Genomic DNA, 24385 nt, shown 5'->3' with positions numbered 1-24385 from the left:
CCTGGGCATTCACAAGCTTATTCAAAAGCTCCTTGGTCTGCAGCAAAAGTGACAATTCAGTCTCCACCTCCTCAGCATAACTGGGTCCTACTGAAATTGCACTTCTTCTAGCTATGACTGCTTCAAGCTACTGGGAAGCACCAGGAAAATGCAACCTTGGGATGCACCGATTTTTATCTTCTCTTCCACAATACCTCTTTCCTCTTTGAAAGTAGTCTAGAGCAAAATTTTCTTCTTTACAGGTAAGAGAAAAAAAATAAGAAGACTATCAATGCCTGGTCCATGGGCAAGGAGAGCCAACATTAAGGAGAGCACAGCATATCCTTTAGGCCTGGGGCTCAGTCTCCAGGAATGTGCTCATGCCCCAGGACAACTGCACACAGAGTACTTTCAGTCTCCCACTAAGCACCACTGTCCAGAACCTACCCCAATCAACCTTACTAGAAAGCCACAGGCCTGCCCAAGTCCACTCAGCTCCAGCAACACCTTTACTTACAAAATCAGTAAAATTGAACCATATGAAATTGCTGGTAGTTCTACCAATTTTGAACCATAAAAAAACAAATTTCATGTGGCTCACCCTCATACCGGTTGAGTATCCCAAAACCAAAAATACAAAATCTAAAATGCTCCAAAGCCTGCAAACTTTTTGAGCACTGACATTCCTACCAAAGGAAATGATCATTGGAGCATTTCGGACTTCAGATTTTCAGATCTGGGATGCTCAACTGGTAAGTATAATGCAAATATCCCAAAATCAAAAAAAAAGGAAAAACAAAAAAACTCCTTGAAATAAAAAAAATAATAAAACAAAATAATAAAAAACCACTTTTGGTCCCAAGCATTTTGGATAAGGGAGACTCACTCAACCTGTATAATCTAGGATAATAATCCATATTCTGTCCCTATATCAACAGTAAATTGTTTATGAAGCCATAGATAGTAAAAATTAAACATGCTAATTCTGTCTTCAGCCACCAAGCCAACCACGTCCCAGGAAGTAACACAGGGAAAATATGTTCTTATTAACACCTTATTTTTTCTTATTAACACCTTATTTTTCTGTTAACTTGCTACAGCAACATAAATTGGCCTGGACTTGACAAAAGTGCTGCTTCTACTTCATTACACCAAAATACAAATGTTTATAGGGTCTCTCCTCAATGCCAATCTAACCCCACATATACAGAAGAGCAAGCACTGCTTTTGATAAGCCATCCATCTGCTCAATAACCACAGTAGCTCCTTATTAGCCTCCTTGAGTTCCAAACCCAAATTCCTCTGCTTGACACATAAGGCCCTTCACAATTCCAACCCACTCCACCTCCACTCCCCCACCAATCCAAGCCTCACCATCTTGTAAAGCCTAAGACCCATCTCTACTCCCAAAACTTCTCTGTCCTCGTAAGTTCGCAGTGATAGCTCCCTCCTCTGGAGACCTGCTCATTCACTAAAGCAAAATTTAGCACGAATGCCTGAGACCAACACCTAGCACAGAATGTGGAACATATGGTTTTGCCTGCTGCACATCTCAGCTAATTGTTACTTCATCTTAGTAGGTGTAAACATTCTCCCTCTCAACTGAACTGTAAGCTCTCCAAAAGCAGAGACCAGGGTTTATGCAAACCCCCCAACTCTGCCCCAGTACAGAGAGCAAGCACACAAGATTTGGGGAACAAATTCCCAACCGTAACATCAAACACAAATATCTAGCTTCAGTCTTCCAGCTCTCACTGTAAATAACTGAGCATTGCTAATTGCAGCACCAGTAAACATCACACAAAAGACCTCCTAAATACATTAGATAAGTGAGGTGAAAAGAAAATATAAACACAAACATCCATCTGCGACAGGAAATTTGACAAAGTAGCATTTCTGAAGAACAACTCATAGAGGTAGGGGACAGCAGTACATTGCTTCAGGCTGAGAAACCTTCATTTTAGCGCAAAGAACACTGACCATGGGTCAGAGGACTTCTGCCAAGCTGTTATTAGCTGTGTGACCATGGGAACGTTAATTAATCCCTATGAACCTCAGTTTCACCACCTGCCAAATGGCATTAATGTCTTACTCATTGCTGAGGATGTCCAGTGCATTGCTCTGCCTAGAGTGAGCACTCAACTTGTGCTTATTTTTCACATGTTCGTAAAGAAAATAAGTCCTGTAACGTTGAGTTTCCTCCAAGTACATGTACATCTCAAGGCCAAAGAGAATACGATGCTAAATGTGACTCAGCAGGATGGACTTGTCATTCACATAGTGATTGAAATAAAAAACCAGTAGGGACGGGATAATAAAAGAAACACTCCAGCAAACCTAAGCAAACAGGTCTGCTGGGGAGATAAACGGAATTTCTGCTCATCGATCCTAGGATGCTCTGATTCTGGGGTGAGCCAATAAACTCAGTAACTGCACCGGCGTGGCATGCCGTTATTGCCTCTAATAGGTTTCATGCTCAGAAAGTGGGTCTCTTATCTGCTGCCACAATTCAGATAAAGTAACATAACCTGATGCCACGATGATCAGCTCTCCACCTTATTATGCTGGAAAGGCTACCAGAGTGACTGTAAGTCACATTAACCCAGTTTCCTGTCTAATTACTTATAATTACTTTTCTCTGTTATAAGATTAGCTGCTAATGAAGTTTAGCATCAAGAAAAAAATTAAAGATTTCTCTTTTATATTGTCTTTTTAAATCACAATTAAAGAGATTTTACCTTTTCCAAGTCATTTTAAAATAACTCACGTGTCTAATTAAAACGCAAAGAAACCTATGTCTGTGGTCAGCATTAACTTCAGAATTTTCATCTTGGTTCCTAGAAAGCTATAATAACACAAGAAAAATAATGAGAGATAATCAAAATTGCTATAGGACTCAAGTAATACATACTCTCTCTATAAACATTTACAAATTATGTGTACTAAACAAGATGAATTAGGTGTTTTAAACTATCTGGTAATATTCAATACAACAAAAAGATGACTAAAAAAGAAAGGTCAATACATCTAACACCACATTATTAACACCCTCCTCCTAGCAGAAAGGTGCCCCTGAAAATACTTTCCCTTTTATCAACTTTTTATTTCTTTGTGGTTTCACCAGATTAATCACTTGTGGCCTCAGTATGCAGTGCTGAAAGAGTATTCATGTCTATTCTTCTGTGGAAGATAGAGAAAGACTGGCTGAAATAATTTTACTTTTCACTGAGTAATCATTTGTCCTGGGCATTTTCCAGGGGCTGTTTGGGAATAAACTCATTTTGCTCATATGCAGAGATGAGGCAGGAGAAACATTTGTGAACTTACATTTGATTATGCCAACACCCCAAGGAAGGTTTTGTAAACGAATAAAAAAATTGGAATGAAGCCTCTCTCACTAAGCCTCAAAAATGCTACTGTTTCGTAACTCAGAAGCCTGGCCAATGTCTATATTGATCAGAGCTGTAGAAATTAATAAGAGTGAGGTAATAAAATGAAACTGCCATGCAGTTTATTGGCTGTCATCACTGATGACACTCCAATCTCTAATTAACATCCTCACTACCTATCCTCTTTATTACCAACATGACATTGACTGAGACATCAGAAACAAAGTAATTAAAGAGACTTTTTCCTGCTCTTATCTCAGAAGTGCCTCTGTCCAGGGTTGGCTTTTATCTGCTGACTTACCTATGACAATTTCCCTTAGTGCCTCCCAGCATACTGGCTCAGAACCCTGTATGGTCTCTGACTGAGAGATATTTGCCAGGCCTTGTTCTAACCCACCTAACAGATGCCTGATAATTTTTCTAAGCTACTCGCAAATTTAAAGATGGGATTGACTGCCCCATCTCATGATAACTTAGGAGTTATCGTGAGTTTTACGTACTGCATCAGTTGTTTACAAGAGTGTTTTTAAGTGGACATTCCTTTTCTCACTTTTAAAGCTTATCCCTGACCCCCACGATAATCCTCATCCCTCATCCCTCAGTTTTCCTACTCACCCTTGTCTAGTATATGCCACCCATCTCATCATTGTATCACAGTTCACACTTCCTCCACTGCTGGCTTTATTACGTCTGAAAAACCCTCATGATTCATGCAAACCAGAAAGCATTTTCCTCTCTTTCCAGAGATCCCAGGACATTGGGTTATACCCTACAGACACCCCATAACAACGAAGAGGACTAACAGACAAGGTCTGAATTTTTCCCTGCTGTCACTGACATGTCTCCTTAGAGGCTCCTGCTGCAGTGGTTAAACTGGAAGCTCCCATTTCCAATTTACTATGTGCTACAGAGCAGAGCTTCTCAAATGTTCATGTGCACACAAAGCACTTGTAAGTCCTGTTGAAGTGCAGGTCCTGATTCAGATAGTCTGGGTGGGGCCTGACAGTCTGTATTTCTAACCAGGTCCCAGGTGATGCTGATGTTGTTGGGGCCTGGACGCACTCTGAGCACCAAGGATATATAGTGAAATTCCAGAGTATCCTTTTGGGAGTGCAAGTTGCCTATAAGTAGTTATTTTCATAAAGTTAATAAGTAATTTGTGATATGTTATAAAAACATGGCATCAGTGCAGTGAAACACAAAGTCCAGCCATGGTTCCCTTGACAAAAGATTTTCTGTACAGTATATAGAAGTGGCAAAGGAAATGATCTAGAATTTGCCCACTGTTAGAGAGGGGAAAAACCTTTTTTCCTCTACTCTTTAGGTTAAATGATTGGGGTCCTGCAAAATAAATTGACAAAAGACAGATTGACAGGAGAAAAATGTTTCTTTCATATGCATATAAGGGCCTCACAGAAATGAAGTGAAAATTCCAAAAAGGTAGTCAGACTCAGAGACTTATATACCATTTTAACAAAGAATGATAAACTTGTAGAAGTAATAATACAAAGGGAAAAGGTTTGAGCTTCTATGGGGGAAAAAAGGTGTATATATACATATATGTACATGTACATATATGTATATATATATATATATATATATATAAGAAACTAGTGGAGGATAAAGATTATTTTAGTAAGATTTGTTATGCATATTCCTCTCAGAGCCATCTCTGAGCTGATATGAGTCTAGAGTCCTCTCTGGTGATTAACAGTTGTTCAGCCCTTCCTGTTACAAGGCAAGTGAAAGGAACAACTTCACAAAGGGAAATTTATGTCTGCTTTTACATAAATAGGGGGAGGATAGAGATCTTTTCTTGCATCTGCTGTTCCTCAGATACCTTCAGCTTAAAATAATTCTTGTGACTAAGTGTCATATTTGGGGGTAGCATATTTTGATCCCCTTTATGACCCAAAGTGGACCAGCAGCATCAGTATCACCTGGGAGCATTGTAGAAATGCAGAATTTCAGGCCCCACCCCCAATTTACAAAAACAGATTCTGCATTTTAACAAGACCCTCAGGTGGTGTGATGCATGTTTGCTTGAAATGCACTGCCATAGAATATCTCTTGCTTTGCCAAAGTGGTTAGTGAAACCAAAATATGCAGCCCTCTGTGGGGGTGAGGGGATCATAAAGCCCTTGGACTTGTATGTATCTATTTCATTAGCCCTTAAAGTACGGCAGCATGACCCAACTAAACCCAAACTGGGACCCAGGATCACATTCGGCTCAGCAGTGGGTTTATTTTTCCAGGATCTGTTTATTTGTACAAGTTGCCAAATAGGCAGACAAGGGTGTGGGTGAATGGGGAAGGAGGTGTTTTGTGCACAGGCATTCGCAGCCCCCAAGGAGGAGATAACAGGCCTGGGGAGCAATGAGAAAGAGGGGACAGTATGGCCTCTGCCCCTGTGCTCCCAATCCCAGAACAGCTGGTTTAAGTGTTGTTGGAACACAGGGTTGAGTGAGAATGCTGAAGCAGCTGTGTTTCAAAGACTGTGTGAAGCTCTGGGACCCAGGTGACAAGGCACAGCAGAGTGAGAGGAGGACCAGCCACCTGCCTTCCCCACAACAGGCCCCAGGACCCAGGGCAGGCTCAGCAGAGGAGGGTGATGAGGGGCCTTGGGGAGACAGCAACAGCAGGAGGGCCGCAGGGGCAGGCAACAGGAGGAAGGATTCAGAACAGGAGCCACGGTGTACATGAGCACAGATAACATCCTGCCCTGGGGACTCTGAGGACACTGGCGGAGGGCACACCAGGCATTAATATTAACATGGCCTCATTTGCTCCCAGGGCTCATGAGGCCTCGGACCTGCCAGCGACCATAACAATAACCTTTCTCTCTAACCACCTGACCACTTTTCCTCCAGGTGAACCCTTCTGCTTTCCAGTCATTTTGTCACATTGTTTCTTTGGGCTTTTCTTTTCTTCCATAAATTCTGAAGCAGATTGGCCCTCTTTCCTTTTCCAACAGGATTCTCTTCACATGCAGTTCTTTGTGCCAATGCATGGGGAGCCTCTCCAGATGCTGCCACCCTGTCCCCTGCATTGTCCTTCTCTGAGACATCCGATGCTGGTTGGCTTTGACCGGACCTCCCCCTGGAGACAGCTTCTCTTTCAGTCTCACCCTGGGTTTCATGTTTCCTCCCAACTCTCCCAACTCACCCATGATCACATCCCTGGGGCTTCATCGCTCACTCAGTAAAATTCCAAGAGGGCATGCCTCCCAGGCCAGGCTGCTGTTTCCTACAGCCTGAATATCTAATCCCAATTGTCTGTTGCAGTGAGGAGATTCATAGTAACCTTGATTGGGGCTGAGTTTTGCTTTTCTCAGTGCTATATAGAGGGCAGCTCTTCGGATGTGCTCATTTGGAAGGGGAGCCTTCTAGTACTCTGGGGCTACTTTCCCTTCAGCTGACTGGATTCTTGCAAGACTTCATAGTTTCCTTTCCCTCCCTGGTTATCAAACCCTAGGGGCCCTCCCCGCCCCACTAATGTCCACTGACCTGTGTCATGCAATACTTTAAAACACACTAGGCTAGACAGACCCTCACCACATTCCATTCCTATTGGTGAGGTTGCAGAAATCATTCTAAAAGCATACTCCATCTCCTTTTTTCTAGAGATGAAGCAGATCGATCTCATTTCTACATCTTCACGCTTTGGCTTGAATGGATCTTAGATAGGTGTAAGGATACTTGGAATATTTGAACCATCTGTCAGTGCCTAGATCTGAAGACCCTCACACCTCGTTTATCACATGAGGGGTCAGTCTAATAAATGAGATCTGAGGTGGAAACTTCCATGATCCATTCATCTACAGGAACGAGGAGGCAAACAGCCTGAAGATTCTTCAGAAAGTGGTTTTCAAATGATTTTGACTTCTTGATAAGACAACCTCCATGTCCAACACATAATTAAATGGCAAGCCAGTAAAATAATTTGAAAAGAAATGTTTTTTAAAATATATAGCCTTCATTCATATTCAGCAGAGATGATACACTTGCGAAACACTGGAGCTGTTTATGTAAAATAATAATAAGGGAATAGTAAGAATAATTTTATGCCAGCAAAGGAGACAACTTAAATGAAATGGATGGATCCCATGAAAGACACATTACCCAAGTTTCTCAAGAAGAAATAAATTTCTTTTACTTCTTAATTTAATTATTTTGACATTTAATTCTTCTTTATTTCTTTTTATTTACTTATTTGAGACAGAGTCTTGATCTGTCACTCAGGCTGAAGTGCAGTGGCGTAATCTTGGCTCACTGCAACCTCTGCTTCCCGGGTTCAAGCGACTCTCCTGCCTCAACCTCCCAAGTAGCTAGGATTACAGGCATGTACTACCATACCCAGTTAATTTTTTGTATTTTTAGTCAAGACAGGGTTCTGCTGTGTTGGCCAGCCTGGTCTCAAACTCCTGTCCTCAAGTGATCCACCCACCTGGGCCTCCCAAAGAGCTGGGATTACAGGCATGAGCCACCACACCCGGCCTTCTTAATTTCTTTTCAATTTATTTCTCAAGAAGAAACAAATAAGCTAAATAGCTCCACTGTGCTGTTTATTGGAGGTTTACATCCACCAGACTGAGGAAGGACTTTCTATAAATAGTTAAGACATGGTCATTTATACGATGATTAGACTTGCTGGTAAAAATTCTCACAAACTGCCTGTGTTGAAATACGCATCTTTTGTAAACAAAAGTAACACCACAGATCCAATCTAAAGAGGACATGTGTGTGGGATGCAAAAGCTGTGTGGGTGCAGATCTTTGCATTTTAGAACTGCAAGGATAGTAGCCCAGTTTCTGCAACTGTAAGATATAACTGTAGGCCAGAGAAGGTAAGCAACTAGCCCAAGGCCACACAGCTAGTTAGTAAGAACTGAAACAGACCTTCCGCAGATCATGAATGTTTTTGAACAATGACATGGACAGATTTAGAGGTGTCATTTATAACATGGAATGTTAAACTCATGGGGTCATCCAGAGAAAACAGAGCAGCACTCAGACACATCAACAGGCATCAACACTGAAGCAAAGCAGCCTCAGCTTAGTTCTGCCCTAGTTGTTAAGCCAGCCAACATCCAACTGGGCAAAATTAAGTCACACAGTGTTCCTGCAGCTGGCAATAAACAGATGAGCTTTTCCCTGATATCCCTGTAGACGGGATGATCTTAAAAAACAAAAAAACAAAAAAACAAAACAAAAAAAAACTCCCCGAAGTGTATTAAGATTCCAAACAAAGAAGAGTGATGCTGGGGTAAAGCAGATTAAAGTGAAAACTTTTCTTCTTTTTGGGAATTCAGACTGGGTTTGGTTTTCCTCTAATTCAAAAGAAGAGAAGGCATGGTACCAACACCCTGATGAAGTCAGGCATCCAATCGGACACACAAAGCTTCAGCAGCGGCCCTAATACCCACCCTGAGTACAACGTATCTCTGCTGGTGGAGCACCAAGCAGTCCTCACTGCTGTGGGAACCTGCATGGCCCCCACTAGCCCGTCCTCCCAGGATAGCTGTAAAGATTGTAATGAGATGACAGGCATAAGGTTGCCTGTCATAAGGTCAGCACTCAGATTAAACCAGATTGACAGTGGTGGCACTAAAGCAGAACTGCTTCTCTGCTGAGAAGCCAACCTCAGTGGGCAGAAACTGACACAGTTCCCTCTAACAGCCCAACTGCTGCATCTAAGCCTTTTGAAAGCATCAGACACAAATGTTTCAACACAGACTGTTGCCTTCAGAGCCTTTATAAGGATAAACCTTAGCAGCTTTTAGCTTCTGCAGGAGTTGTGGTTAAGCTTCTTTGGGATTTCTTATGATGTTATATCATGGCATTTGCCAAATATATATAATTTGTTGGGATGGAGTGTACTAAATAAATGGGCCTTGCGTGGCAAGATTCTAAACACAGAGCCCTAGTGCCAGGTATGTGGTAGGCTGGCAATGAACAGGTGTTGCACGGAAGAACCCAATAAATCCACAGTAGTGTTCAATGAAAACAGACTATTGGTTGGGTCATCAGAATGTGCTGGGTGATCATCCAAGCATGCACTCAGGATTTTTCATCTATTTCTGCCCCCAAATTTATCTAAAGCTACACAGCCATCAACATTCTATAGGGCTGGCACACTGTCATGGATTCCATTGGTACCCACCCAGATTCCTTTACCAGGGTTGCCCCTCTCCTCCAGCTCTTACACGTGTTGGCAGCCGATCGCTGCCCAAGTCTCCCAAGAGTTACTTTGGCTGACTGGAGCCACTTTACCCAGGAGGTCACACATCCAACTCTGCCTTCACAAGGACAGCCCATAATCAATGACTGATGGACAGGGGTGTGGGGAGGGGTACAAAAGACCCAGCCTTTACCCCAGGGTGGGATAATCCATGGTACAATGCATGTTCCAGAGCTTCTCATGGCTGGGGCTGAGATGTGACTCCAGCTGAGACCACTTCCTTGCTTGGCCGCACTCCCCACCCACCTGACTCCCTTCTCCTGAGAGCTGTCCCGGAATAATTACATGCACAAGAATCCACATCTCAGGTTCTGCTTCTAGGGAAACCAGACCCTCACCATTGCCCAAAATTATGAAAGGTCTTTATATTTTACAGTAAGAATGAGCACTGATGGTTTTGTGGAATTTTTAGAATTCATAAGTAGAAGACATTCCTTCTTTCCTGTTTCATTAAAAACAAAAGGCAAATAATTACCCAGAGGTGCCTGGAGTGTCTTGAAACTATTTCCCTCATGAACATCCTTCCTGCCTTTGTTCAGGTCTGTGATGGATCTAGTGTCATTACTCCAAGAGGCCTTACCTGAAAGACCCTCAAATTGCTCCATCCCCCTCCCTCACCAATCTGGTTTCTTTCTGCATAGCACATATCACCATTGATATGACAATTTACTTGATGCTTTAACCTGTTTCCCCAACTCTCTAGAGCTCTGCAATGTTTAATACCATAACCACTAGACATATACGGCTATTTTCCATTTAAATTTAAATTAATTAAAAGTATTGAGCCTACCACAATGGCATGTAGCAGACAATAAATATATGTGAGCCAATGAACAAATACTTCATGGTAATCATCAGTGATGTCCCTGGTATCTAATTTTGTAGCTCTTATACTAAAAATTGATATTGTCAAGGGCAGGAAAAGAACTGTAAGAACATTTAAGAAAAAATTCTTAAGAAGCTATGAAAGGATATGACTATTACTGGCTGAATTTTTAGCGGATGGTAGTTAATTGTAGGTTAAAAAAACACAATGCCAACCTCCAGATGGAGACAGCTAGCTAGCCAGAAACTGCTGAGAGTTTTTTGACAGTTATTCAAGGCAGCATAGAAAATATAAAACTTTCCTTTTTTTCCCCTCTGAGATGGGCAGATATTTAAAGTCCCACTCCCTCCTCCCAATAGAATAAAAATCCAACATGTATGTTTTTTCTTTGATTGTTAACATGCTCACTTAAGGCTATCTAAAAGCCCACACATCGTGTTTGTGGCCAGGTGAACATGTTGGGAGCAAAATACAAAGACCCCACTCTGTCTCCTTACCTAGCCCTCTGCACCTCAACACTAACACCACTTTCCTTTCTAAGGAAACAGCTTAATAAAGACATCACTTTGTACTCATGATGAAGAAAGAGCAAGAAAGGAAACATAAAGAGAACCAAGAAACCTCTGCCATTTTTGCCTTGTAATGCAGAGAAAGCAATTGGAAAAAAGCAAGTAACTAACAAGCATTCCTGAGAACATAGGAATTCCAGAGGTCTTTCAGTTGGTTCTCAGATGCTTTATTTTATTTTATTTATTTATTTATTTATTTATTTTGAGATAGGGTCTTCTGCCTAGCTGGAGTACAGTGGTGCCATCATGGCTCACTGCAGCTTCAAACTCTCTAGCTCAAGCAATTCTCCCATCTCTGCCTCCCAAGTGGCTGACACTACAGGCATGAGCCACCACACTCAGCTAATTTTTGTTGTTATTGTTGTTGTTATAGAGATAGGGTCTCACTATGTTGCCCAGGCTGGTCTCAAACTCCTGGGCTCAAGTGATTCTCCCACCTGAGGTAATTTTTGTTATTGTTGTTGTTAAAGAGATGGGGTCTTACGATGTTGCCCAGGGTGGTCTCAAGCTCCTGGGCTCAAGTGACCTCTCCCGCCTCGGCCTCCCAAATTGCTGGGATTATAGATGTGAGTCACGATGCCTAGCCTGTTCCCCACTTCTTAATATGAGTACGTATTCCTGTCTTTCATTCATGTTACAGAACGTCTTTGGAAAATATAATCTTCAAAACCAGTAAAACATCTTCAGTTATGCAGTCTTTGTAGAAAATGGTCAATTCTTTGGATTCCAAGTTAATATTATCAATGGCATTAAAGAAAAAGCACTAAAACTTCCCAGCAGCCAACGCATGGCTTATATGCTTATAGCAAACTTATATGCTAATACTAGGAGCTTCCTTATAAATCAGATGACTTGGAGATCTACAACTCTTGGACATCAGTTGACTCCAAGAAAAAGGAGCTTCAACCTAATGTATTTCATTTCTTTCTGTTTCTCTTTTCTTTTTAAATTAATAAGCCCACTGATTTTGGTTTTCTTAACTTGAACACAAGGTAAGACAACCTGTTAGGGATGTAGTCACCTTTTATTTTGCATTAAACAGTCTGACCTGCCAGGCCTGTCTTTAACATTACTGAAGAGGTGGCATCCTCTGACATCATCTTTTCTTATCCAGACCAAAAACGTAAACACATTATTACTGACAAATTTCAATCATCTAGGAGAAGACTTTGATTTAGTGTTAGTAGTGTCTAGGACCAGTCAGAGACACTTATAGGTAAGTTTTAAATGTGTGAGAGATTATGTCTCAAAGAGAAAACCCACAACGAACCCAAGCTATTTGTTTTCATGGCTCCTGTAACTCTGCACATGTTCTGTGATGGAGAAAACCTATGATTGCTACCACATAGCCAACTCCTTCATGTATCTTTTCTCTCCATCTTTCCCTGTCTCCATGAACTTATTTCAATTCTAGGACATACCTACGTGTTTGTTCTGAGCCACCTGGAAAGGCAATTAGAGTACATGGACTCTCATGAAATAGTTTTTATATGTTTTTACTTCCAAATATAATTAGAAAGTAGTCAGCTATAAGGCAAAAAAAATCATTAATTACATATATTAACTATCTATGAACTTTCTATATGTATAGTGAAGCTTATATGTACATACAAGCTTTTGACATAACTGCAATAAATTGAAAAACACATGAAAAAATTTATACATTTATATGTCAACATATAGAAAATTGCTAAGAATAACTAACAAAAAATGTGTATGAGCAACATAAGGAAAACTACAAAACTGTGAGAGGAATTAGAAAAGCCGTTTAAATGACTGTCCATTCCAGAATGTAAAAGCCTAATAGACATATCAGTTCTTCCCATTTGTAATTTGTAGGTTTTGTGCAACTGAAGCACTAATACAATTTTTGAGGGAGGACAGGAAGGAGATGAGTAGTGAGTAATGAAGATAGTAAAATATATTACAGAGCTACAATTACAATGTCCTGGTACTTGCACAAGAATTTAAGAAAAAAAACCATAGCTCCAAAATAGATACTACTTTATATGAGAATTTAATGTATAATGAAAGGTGATTACAAACTATCCAGGAAGGTTAGAATGTTTTTTATTCAATATTGGAACAACTGGTTAATAATTTGGAAATAAAATGAATTTAGATTCTTATTTCACAAATAATAACAAAATAACTTCCAGATGAATTAAAAACCATAGAGAAACATAAATTTTACTTTAATATTAATCAAACTACTGAAGAGGAGGGGAGTTTGGAAATGAGAAGCATTAAAGGAGGTCATGGGTAGCAGATCCCAAGAGTTCTTATGGACCAGTGTAGGATGGAGAAGTGGAGGATGGGCTGACATCAGTGGTGGCACCCAAAAAACGACAGTGTGGCACTGTGTATCAGATAGATAGGTGCCCTAACTGATAAATATCAAAAAGCTCTAGGGCTACCACAATAAAAGACTCTTGCTTGTATGAATCCCAGTGTAAACCTAGCAGCTTTCTCCATCTCTGATCCTCCATTCAAAGCACATGGCCTCCAAGGTGGCCCCAGCAGCAGATGAGAAAGACAATGGTGGTATCCTGGCTTTCAACTGCCTGGAATGAGAAGTGACACATGGCACTTCCACCTACAGTCCAGTGGCCAGAGCTGGTCACATAACCCCAACCACCCCAAAAGATTCTTGGGTTGGTCTCTCTCAAAAGCACAGCCTGGGGCAAGGATATGGGTTGATTTGGGAGGTGATCTCAGAAAGGACTAGAGGAGACTGGAAAAGTGAAGTAGGACAGTGGCATGAAAGAGTAGGTTACTGCTATGGCCAACCTGGGCTCAGTTCTGCTGGGAACCTCTGGAGAGATCGAGTAGAACATGCCTCAGAGTTATCCTTCCAGAGCAGCAAGGAAACTGTGATATTCACCCATCCATTCCCTTCCATTGGTGGTTGAGGGCTGCTCCCAGGAGATTAGCTGCCCAGCACTTCTGGGTATCTGCACCAGATGGGGGCCAACCATGCCCCTGCAACCGAAGAAAGTCATCCAACAGTGTTGCAGTGGCTTGCAGTGGGAACCACCAGAACAGGAAAGATGTGTGCTCAGGGACCATGGACAGGGACTGATAGCATCTGCTAAAGAAGGGGAGCACTTGGGTTATCTGGCAAGAACCACTGCCTCTGGCACAAATGGAGAGACCCAAGCTCCAGGGGACTTTGGTTGTAGCCCTCTGAAACCAAAACAACATCTGAACTAAAATGAATAACCAGCCTTGTCTAACCCATTCCTGGAAGAGACATTCCCAAAAAGTTATGGCTATTATTGCTAGGAAATGTACTCCTCCAACCAACCCTGAGACCCAAAGATACTTCCTGTAGGGTGCCTTGGACTAGCTTGTGGGTATGGAAACTGCTGTTAGGGGAAATGCCCTGCTAGTCTGGGGGGATTCTGGGATGAAAAAACATGGTGCCATCCTCAAGTGGCATGTGGTGTCTGGGGGTGACAGGTAGGCCTTCGCTCACAGAACCTTTATCACAAGTTCCAGATAGACTCAGAGGCCCTCCAGGGGAGGCTATACATCTCCCTGGAGAGCCTCAGAGGCTCTGCTATGAAAACAATGCCTGAGACCAGGAGAGAAGCAGAAGTTTCTCAAGTGGGAACAGGAAAGTAAAAGCCACTTCTGGCAGCCTGCTCATGTTGCTTCCCTCCATCAGTTGGTGCATTAGGTTAATTATTTATACAAAAAGTAAATACCAAGTTATATTTTAAAATATTTAATGCCAAAATTTTAATTAACATGAGATTTCACTCTAGAAACCACAGGGGTTTATTTTCGATTTGTGAAATTTTTGTCTGTTTGTGTGGCTTTGTGTTCTCTGCCCTCCACTTCCCCAAAGTGCAGTGTTTCCATTTTACTTCTTATGTAATTACCTAGAGATCATTTAACCTCTACTCATTCCTCAGAGAATTTTCAGTATCTCCATCCAAAAACACAGAGTGGAAAGTTGATCGTTTGTGCTCTTAAAATAAAAACTGAAGGCAGAAAACTAATCTCACATTATATGGTATGACAGCTTCTAGCTCAGAACCATCCACAATTTTCTCAATTTTTTTCACCTCCTTTGAACATACAGAAAACAAAAAAAAAAAGTGTGTGCTTAATCAGGCAATATTGCCAGAATCTGCTCCTACAGGACAGAAGCAGCAAGTGCAACAGAAAAGCTAATAAAGCCATTCAAATCATCTTAATGAGCACTAATTAATGTCCCATAGAAGAAAAATAGACACTGCAAGATGCAGCAGTTTCTCAGAAACTGGTTCAGGAAAAGTCACATCAGTGAGAAAAGATGGGATGGTGAATACGGCAGAACACAGTTCTGGTCTTGAGCTCTCCTATTCTTGCCGTGGACATCTGACATCTGCGGTCCTCATCCTGGTCAGTGGTACCACCAACCACCCTCGACCTCCAAGACCAAGAGTCATCCCTGACTCCTCTTCCCTTCCATCCCCTCCCACATCGCAGTCAACCTCAAAGTCCTGTGGATTCCAGCTCCTACGTGTCTCTCAAATCCATGCTTCCTCTCTCCCATTCCCTTAACTACATCTGAGCACCTGCCCTCATCACATCTTAGCTCAGCTACCTGCAAGCCACCCCAGATTCTGCTGTCACAGCCTTCCTCTCTCCCCCTCAGCCACCCCATACACCCTGGGAAAAGTGATGTATCTAAACCATAAAGTTGGTCATCTATGTCCCCTTCATTAAACACTCCAGTAGTTTTCCAGATGTTTCTCAAATTCCAGAAGATCCTCAAACCTATCTTAGAAGGGTCCACGAGTTCTCAAAATTGTGTTTTGTTTAACTTTCTGTTTTCACTTTCATGATCACCTTTTTTTAAGAATCAATAGAAACATATTCTGGATCATCTGAATGGCCATGTTATGACTAAGTGCTACCACATAATTTCACCATATATACACTTGCATTTATACTGTAGTTGATGCTATGGTCTGAATATCCCGGAAAATTCATATGTTAAAACTTAGTCCCCATTGTGGTGATATTGAAGGGTGGGGGCTTTGGGGAAGTGATTAAGTCATGAGGGCTCTGCCTTAAAGAATAGATGAGTGACTGACAAAAGGGCTGAGAAGAACTAGCTTAGGCCCTTTGTTGGTTCCTGTTCCTTCCACTGTGTGAAGACACAAGGTCCATCCACTTTGGAGTGTGTAGCAACAAGCAGAGAATAAGCCTTCACCACACATCAAGCTTGCAGGTGCCCTAATCATGGCCTGCCAGTCTCCAGAACTGTTGGGAATGAATCTCTGTTCTTTACAAATTACCCAGGCTCAGGTGTTTTGCTACAGCAGCACAATCAGACTGAGACAGTTGACATCAAGAAACATTATTTTAATTATCACAGGCTAATGAGAAAATAACAAATCAGGTTTAGTGTATAGAAAGGAAACTGATGAGAAAATTGAGCCATCATAAAACCTTGTGGCATGGCACACTGCACATCAAATTCATAAGAACCTGAACAACAGCTGTTATAACCAGAAATAGGGATTTCATTTTAGCAAAAATAACTTCATCCAGAACATTAAATTCATGACGTTAATCCAAATGCATTTGACTTGTAACTGTGTTGATATTTTATTTGTATATTTATTTTGGTTGTGTGGTCATATGAGAGCTCTAAGTATAAAGAGTTCAGACCCATGTAAAACTACTACATATCTGAACTGCATTATAATAAAAATAATTTAAGCAACACTAGGAATCTACAAGAATTTTTTTCCTTTAAAGGAATTCCCATATTACTCTTATTTGAGAAACTGTGGCCTCAGAATGAGGCTTAAGCTTCATAACAAGACATATGTGGGAGAGTTGATATTCTCTGACTTTTTCTTCCATCCCAGCCCCCATCCCCTATTTCCCAGCCCCCCGCCCCCACAAGTAGTTATGACCAATGGGCTGTGGACAAAAGCAACATTGCTTTCATTCCAGAGGAGCCAGAGAGACGCTGTCCCTCTATCTCTTCCTGCACTGGTGACTACAGTGGCCACATTTTCCAGATGGTAAGGCTGAAAGCTGGGAGAAGCTCTGTCTACTTGGCTATCAATTGACCTGTGAGGGACACACATTGTGTGTGAGAAGTAACCTTTGTTGAGTTAAACTACCAAGATGATGAAGTTGATTTGTTACTGCAGCAAAGCTTAGAAAACCCTCCTGACTAATACAGCTTCATGAACTGAGCTCTGCTCCCTGATCAAGTCCTCCCCATCACACTCCATGCTCCAAACAACTCTTAGTTCAGTGGCCTGAACACACCAAGCTGTTTCATCATGGCATCTTACTTTTGCACATGCTGTTCCTCAGTCTTAGAATACTATTCCACACACTCTTCTGCCCTCCTCCAATCCCAGACACAGTGATTCATCCATCAAAACCCAGTTCAGATTTAATTACCACCAGGAAGTGTTCCTCCCTTTCTTAACTCTCTTACCTGCCTCTCCATTACCCTAACGCCACAAAGTGCTCATGTCACCATATCATAATCGTACATTTCTATGTCTCACACCTCCTCACCCACTCCCCGCAATCACACTGTGGCAGGGGCAGTGATGGGCCAATGGCTTATGCATCTCTACATCCTCAGGGCCAGCATGCAAGAGCAGGCAGTATTTGGCCATTTGGCCAGGAAGAATTTTCTCCAGGAGGCTGGTCGTAGGGCATTTGAAGGAAGCTGGGTTTGATCCACTACCTACCCAGTAGGAACATCCTACTCAACAGCAGCAATTCCTAGCTGTCTCTACCCCAGCTCCAGGTCAGACCTGCCTAGCAGGCCTGAACCCTCCCCATCATCTCTCCAAACACAGTGCTCTTCAGGTCCCACAAAGGACTCAGGCTTTACCCAAGAGGGAGTAGCCTAGGGCCTTGTACTCAAAATGTGGTCCCTAAAGAAACAACATCTACATAGTATTCCATGGTGTATATGTGCCACATTTTCATTCTCAGCAAACTATCGCAGGGACAAAAAACCAAACACCGCATGTTCTCACTCACAGGTGGGAATTGAACAATGAGAATACATGGACACAGGAAGGGGAACATCACACACTGGGACCTGTTGTGGGGTGGGGGGAGGGGGGAGGGATAGCATTAGGAGATATACCTAATGTTAAATAACAAGTTAATGGGTGCAGCACACCAACATGGCACACGTATACATATGTAACTAACCTGCACGTTGTGCACATGTACCCTAAAACTTAAAGTATAATAAAAACAAAGAAAGAAAGAAACAACATCTACAGAACTTAGGAGCTAGGGAGAAAAGCAGAATCTTAGGCCCCACCCCAGACCTCCTGAATCAGAATCTATATTTTAATAAGACCCCCAGATGATTCATATGTCCAGTAATATTTGAAAAGTACTGGCCCCAGGCAGCCAAACAGAATCCATTCAGCTAAAAGGTAACTTTAATAACAATACTTTTCATTTGTAATAATATCTAGTAATTGCTTTACATCACTAAATCCTCAGAGCAATTTGAATATGCCCATTTTACCAATAAGGAAACCGAGGCTCAGAGTAGTTTGGTATCTCGCTCAGGATCACATGGGTTTGAGGGGTCAGAGCCCAAATGTGAAAGCAATTCTGTTGGACTCACCCCCATAACTACACACTACATGACACCCTGCCCTTTGCAAAATTCTGTCAACATTTAGCCTTCAAAACCAGACCAAGCAGCTCTGGAGACTTCCCTGTCCCTTCATACAGCCACTGATCTGGTGATTATCTCTATTCTACCACTTGCTATCCACATCATGATGCCTCTACATACACCACTGTCCCCAAGAGATTGCCAGTTGTCTCTGTATAAAGATTTTATGGGCTTCCCCTATAATCATTAGATGAGTCCATGAAAATATTTCCCCTTTGATCATCAAAGAACACTCTGAGGCTGGCTGAACAATTGTTATTAAATGAATGGTGAAGATACTGAGGTTCCTAGAGAAGTTCAGTGACTTGCCCCAGGTCACCGGGAGGCTTCAGAACTCTGGGGATGGAGCCAAACTCCCCTCCCCAATTCCCAGTACAGATGTCTTCTTCCCACTCTTTCACTTTCCCTAGATTTCTCTCTTCTGACCTACATTACCAAGCAGTTAACAAAAACATTCTTTTCAAAGAACTCCCCCACATATGCATCTTCAAAAGGGGCTCTGCTCCACCAGCAGACGGGCAAAATTTAGACATTATCAAGAGGCCACCAAAGGAAAAGGTGAGGAAACTCAGGATGCCAGATCAGATACAATGACCCTCCTGGATCCAAGGAAAGGAAAACGTCTTCAAGCAAGAGCCTCCAACTAAAGCAGCCCATCCAAGCCCCTACCCAGTAACCTCACCGTCAAGACAAGACCCCTCTGAGAGCTTCTGGAGGCTGGTGGAGACCTACCCACCCTCCCTGACCAGGCACCACCACCCTCCTGCAGGCTGCAGGATTGAGATTCCACCAGCCAAAGCAGCCCTTTTCCTCCCCTTTGTTGGCTTTAGAAAGAAACTAAGACCGGCTTGTCCAAAGAAAACCAAACCATCTGCCTGAAATATTGAAATACTTAGGGGAAAACTGGGGAAAAAAGGGTAAAATCTCTCTTTGGGAGATTTTTTTCTTGGGAAAAAAGAGAAGCCAAGAAATGAGATCCTGGGACAACTAAGCAACTCTGTTTTTTGCTTTTCTGAGCACCATGCCACCATGATCGTTGAGTACTGTGTGCACTGCCAAAGATGCACTGATCAGGGGGCTAGTGGACACTGAACACCTGTCTGCCAATCCGTTGCCTGGGCATGGGGATCCATCTGCCCAGAAGGGAACACCTTTTGTGAATTCATACAAAGGCACCCTACAGGTTAGCATGGGCTACCTATTACCGATGTTAGTCATGTTTGGATAACATAGGAAGAATAAAAACATTGACAGTGAGAAGGGTCCATGTTTTTATCTGGATTCCTTACAATCAGATCCTGAGATAAGAATTCCTACGAAAGTGTATTAGGAGGTGTTCCTAGGAAAAAATGGTAGGGATGTGAAGAAGTAAAACAAGAAAAAGTAGCAAGCCAAGCAAGGGAAACAAGCCAAGCAAAGAACCATAGAGGTCAATTTGACACAACTCCACATTGGATCTCTGGAAACAAAGGATGTCATGCTTCAGAGTGTCCCAATCAAGGGCAAAGAAGCTGGACTATTTATACTCCAGCATCCATCAGTCATTGAGGAGGGGCTGCCCCAGGGGAGATGTAAATTCCCAGGCACTCCCTGTTCTGAGTCCCTACAAACATAGACTCTGCAGCCCAAGGGTCATCATCCAACAAAGAGATGGAGGGACTGGCAATTGGAAGTGAAGGCACCCAGGGTACCAATGTGCACCAAGATGGCAAAGCTCACCATAAAAGAACGTGACTCAAAAATCTTTCAAACCTAAATGAAAGGAGTTACAGAACATCTTTCAGAAATCACTTTCTGTCCCTCTTTGTTCTTTCTTCAGTGAAGCAATTTAAATATTAAATTGAAATGCTTTTTTAAAGTTGGGCTGTGAGGCAAACCCAATACACTTTTCTTTTCTTTTTTTTTTTTTTTTCTTCCTGAGGGTCTTGCTTCTTGCTACTTTATCCCAAGGATAAGCACAATGCTTGCCTATTGCTGCAGATGCCTCATTGATCGAGATCATTAGCTCAACATCAGCCCAACAGATCTCCTCTGTAAGCAGTAACACAGACACTTCACAGCTCCTAATACAATCATCAAAGTGCAGGGCCACCTAATTAATGCCAAGAGGTTTTATGACAGCCAATGATGAAGGTGGGACCCTGCTTCAATTTGACAGCTGTCATCTTGGACAATACATCAAGGAAAGGAAATGGAATCAACTAGGAGGGGGTGAGCTGGAGGAATGACTAACTGTTAGGAATAAATAACAACCGAGTTCCCTCCACAACTTCTCACACACTTCCCCCCTCCCAGCAGGCAGATACTCTGAAAAGGTGTCCCCAGACGCCTCTGCCAAGCACTGGCACAGCCTTCTCCCTTCCTCACCACACCTCGCCCCCAGGGCCAGACGTGGAAAGGAGTGTAAATGTGATCCTATATTTGAAATTAATTGATAGGATATTTCACGAGCTCAGATTTTTTTATATTAATTCCCAAATGCTCTGCCTGTATCCTTTTTCCTAATCATCTTTGGTTCTTCTGTGTTTCTTTAGTTCTAAGGAGGGTTTCTTGTCATTTAGATGGGTCAGAGACCTCTAGAGACCTGGATCCAACTCCAGCTCCGCTGCTATGGAGCCGTGTGACCCTGGGCAAGGCACGAGCTCTGTGGGCCTCAGTTTTCTCATCTGAGAAATGGGGATAATTCCATTCTTTACAGATTTGTGGAGAGGATGAAATAAGCTTAACTCTAGGTGAAGCGCTTGGCATGTTTAGTTGCACAATAAATGTCAGCTCCCTCCCTGCGCCTTCTCCCTTCTGCAGCCTCACCGCACCTGCACCTTGAAAGACGCCCAGTGCGTTTCCCAGGAAGGGCCTCCCTGCTGGCGAGGGAAATAAAATCAGCTCCGAACACCGTTGTTCCCCCTAGGAAGCGAGTTTCAGGTGGTGTACACCCGCACGCGCGCGCGTTTACACACACGTACACACACATACACACACATACACACGTACACACACATACGCGCACACACAGTCCTCCGTACACCCACGCGGGGTCTGGCACTGCTGCTCCATCCCGCACGGAGCGGGGTCCAGAGTTAGGGCGAATGAGTCCTCCCGCCCCCGCCAAGGTGGCGCCCAGAACGGGTCGGTGCCGGAGCGCACGGTACTCACCCGGGGCAGGCCGTGCCGGGCAGGCTGGGGCTGGCCGGGCCGGGGGCGGCGGCGGCTGCGGGGCTGGAGTGGCGGCGGGCATGGCGCGGCGGCGGGCTTGGGGAGAGCCTGGAGCAGAGGTGGCAGCGCGGGGACGCGGCTCGACGGTCGAGCAGGCGCGGGAAGGCGGGGCGCGACGAGCAGCCACGAGCCCGCGCCGACTCTCCCTCTTCTCTCCCTCCCGCCGCCCGCCTGCCAGCCCCGCGCCGCGCAGCGCCCGGCGACAGCCACCGGGAACGTCTCCGGGGGCGCGGGGCTTAGCAACCGCGCACCAGCCGCAGCCGCCCTCTCTGCGCCGGTCCCGCCATGCGCGCCGCTCCTGGCCCTGGAGGCCGGGCGGGGCCGAGCTTTGAACTTGCTCTCACACCCCCTGCTTCTCCTGTGAGCGCCCAAAGGCGGTCCCGCCTCTCCCCGGTCCGCGGAGTCCAGCCTTTCTGCTCTCCTTCCCCGCGCAGTTCCGCGGTGGAACCTGGCTGTGCTGGGTTTTGAACGTGCGCTTTGCCCCTGTTCTCTGTGGGTGGGTGGCAGCCCAAAGGCGACCGCAGGACCACCAGCCATCCTCGTGCCTCCCTTCAGGGCAGGGGCCAGACTTTCCACACCACTCCCTTCCTCCTATCCCATTCCCGCTCCTTGGATACACTGACCGTAGGTCCCAGGGCCGTCCTACTCTAACACCCTTGTTGCCCCCCAGATTCAGAGACCTGCTTACACTCTGGTCCACACCCATGGTCTCAAAGACTTAGGCTGCAAAACGTTCCTCCAGCCTAGTGGCTTCTTGGTACCATCTGAAGCCAGCTAGATGGCCCCTTGCTTTGTTGTACCTCTTCCCAGCACCACACACCTGTTCCTCATATTTGCAGGTCCCTCAGGTCTGCAGTGCGGGGTCTGGGGACCCATATTCGCGGGTACTGACTCCCAGACCTCTCCTGCGACAGATAATAAATTCACTGGATCAGCCATACCCTTCTCTCCACAGGGCTGTTGACATGATTACAGAGTGGTCTGGCTTTTGCCTTTATCAATCAAGTCACAAAGTGGTCTTGTCTGTTGCGTCTGATGTTGCTGTTCTGTGAAATTGTTTATGCTCAACAGAACGCCAAGGCCGAGCTGATAGAACCAGACCAGCTCCCAGATGGCAGGGGCTGTCTTTGTCTTTATCACACATAACAAGAAGCCTGGAAGAAGGCTCCTCTGTGTGTGTTCAGCTGCTCAGGGATGACGTTAAGGACTCAGTCTCGTTCCATGATTCCACGTGGCCACCTTCAACATCTTGCCTTTTCTCCTCAGACTTGTTGCCTCAAGGTTCCAAAATGGCTGCAACAGCCCCATGATGCTGCTGTGCAAAAAATAACTCCTGGTTCTAGCTGGTTTGTTGGCCAGGTACTCTGAAGTCATCATCAAGGACCGTTTTCAGCAATCCAGTTCACCAATGGTGAACACAACAAATGCCCTGCCTTCAAGTCACTCACCTTCTAGTAGGGGGAGACAGATAATAAAACAAACAAGTATGGTGATAAATAGTATGAAGAAAAATGAACCAAGAAAAAGGGAATGTGTTTATGTAAGTTGAGTGGTTGGGAAAGGTAACATTTGAGTAAAAACCCGAAGGAAGAGCCTATTGGAAATCTCTCTGGGAGACAAGTGTCCTTGAGATACTTACACACTTTCTTTTTAAAATCACTTGCTTTTCTCTTTAACGGCCACTCTTCCTGGCCCTATCACCTATATTTTAGGAGAAAATAAAAGTTAAATAAACTGAGTTTTAGTAAAAAGGTTTAAGTTTTGTAAAGGAGAGATCAGATGATTTGTGTTTTCTTCCTTGCAAAAGCAGCAATCTCACAGTGTTTAATTACTGGCTGGATTATCACGATTTAAATATGAACTAGAGAGGCAGCGTGCTGGTGTGCTCTTTGTGAAATTCCACCATGGCGTACCGTGGCCAGGGCCAGAAAGTGCAGAAGGTTATGGTGCAGCCCATCAACCTCATCTTCAGATACTTACAAAATAGATCGCGGATTCAGGTGTGGCTCTATGAGCAAGTGAATATGCGGATAGAAGGCTGTATCGTTGGTTTTGATGAGTATATGAACCTTGTATTAGATGATGCAGAAGAGGTTCATTCTAAAACAAAGTCAAGAAAACAACTGGGTCGGATCATGCTAAAAGGAGATAATATTACTCTGCTACGAAGTTTCTCCAACTAGAAATGACCAATGAAGTGAGAAATTGTTGAGAAGGATACAGTTTGTTTTCAGATGTCCTTTGTCCAATATGAACATTTATTCATATTGTTTTGATTACCTTTATGTTATTACAAGATGGCAATAAATACTGTGGGATTGTTTGTATTAAAAAATTTACATTGCTTCTTACTAAAAAAAAAATAAAAAATTAAAAAATTAAAAAAATAAATATGAACTAGATATACACATATCAAGCAATCACAATGAACACCTTAAGTTATCAGATTACTTCACAAGAGTGAGGATACATCTTGTTGAATACTAGCA

At 43.4% G+C, this 24385-nt stretch overlaps 2 protein-coding genes across 2 annotated transcripts in view; one reads left to right on the top strand and one right to left on the bottom strand.

Moving 5' to 3' along the window:
• Positions 1 to 22355, bottom strand: part of DCLK3 (doublecortin like kinase 3) — a 49900-nt gene extending 27545 nt beyond the window's left edge. The window contains exon 1 of the mRNA XM_009239228.4: positions 21837 to 22355. Within this exon, the coding sequence (XP_009237503.2) occupies positions 21837 to 21918 (82 nt within the window). The 5' untranslated portion in view covers positions 21919 to 22355. The remainder of the gene's footprint in view (positions 1 to 21836) is intronic.
• Positions 22356 to 23766: 1411 nt separating this feature from the next.
• LOC100438703 (small nuclear ribonucleoprotein E-like) lies at positions 23767 to 24101 on the top strand. The gene has a single exon (XM_054551139.2). The coding sequence runs from the start codon at positions 23801 to 23803 to the stop codon at positions 24077 to 24079; it is 279 nt and encodes a 92-aa protein (XP_054407114.1). The 5' UTR covers positions 23767 to 23800; the 3' UTR covers positions 24080 to 24101.
• The last annotated feature ends 284 nt before the right edge of the window (positions 24102 to 24385 follow it).

Source organism: Pongo abelii, chromosome 2 (assembly GCF_028885655.2).
Source record: "Pongo abelii isolate AG06213 chromosome 2, NHGRI_mPonAbe1-v2.0_pri, whole genome shotgun sequence".
Taxonomy (NCBI): domain Eukaryota; kingdom Metazoa; phylum Chordata; class Mammalia; order Primates; family Hominidae; genus Pongo; species Pongo abelii.
The sequence above is the reverse complement of the archived record's forward strand: the minus strand, read 5'-3'. Positions and strand labels throughout refer to the sequence as shown.

Bases quoted from the DNA above. Each gene is read 5' to 3' on its own strand.
- LOC100438703 (XM_054551139.2), top strand. From the start codon at position 23,801: ATGGCGTACCGTGGCCAGGGCCAGAAAGTGCAGAAGGTTATGGTGCAG.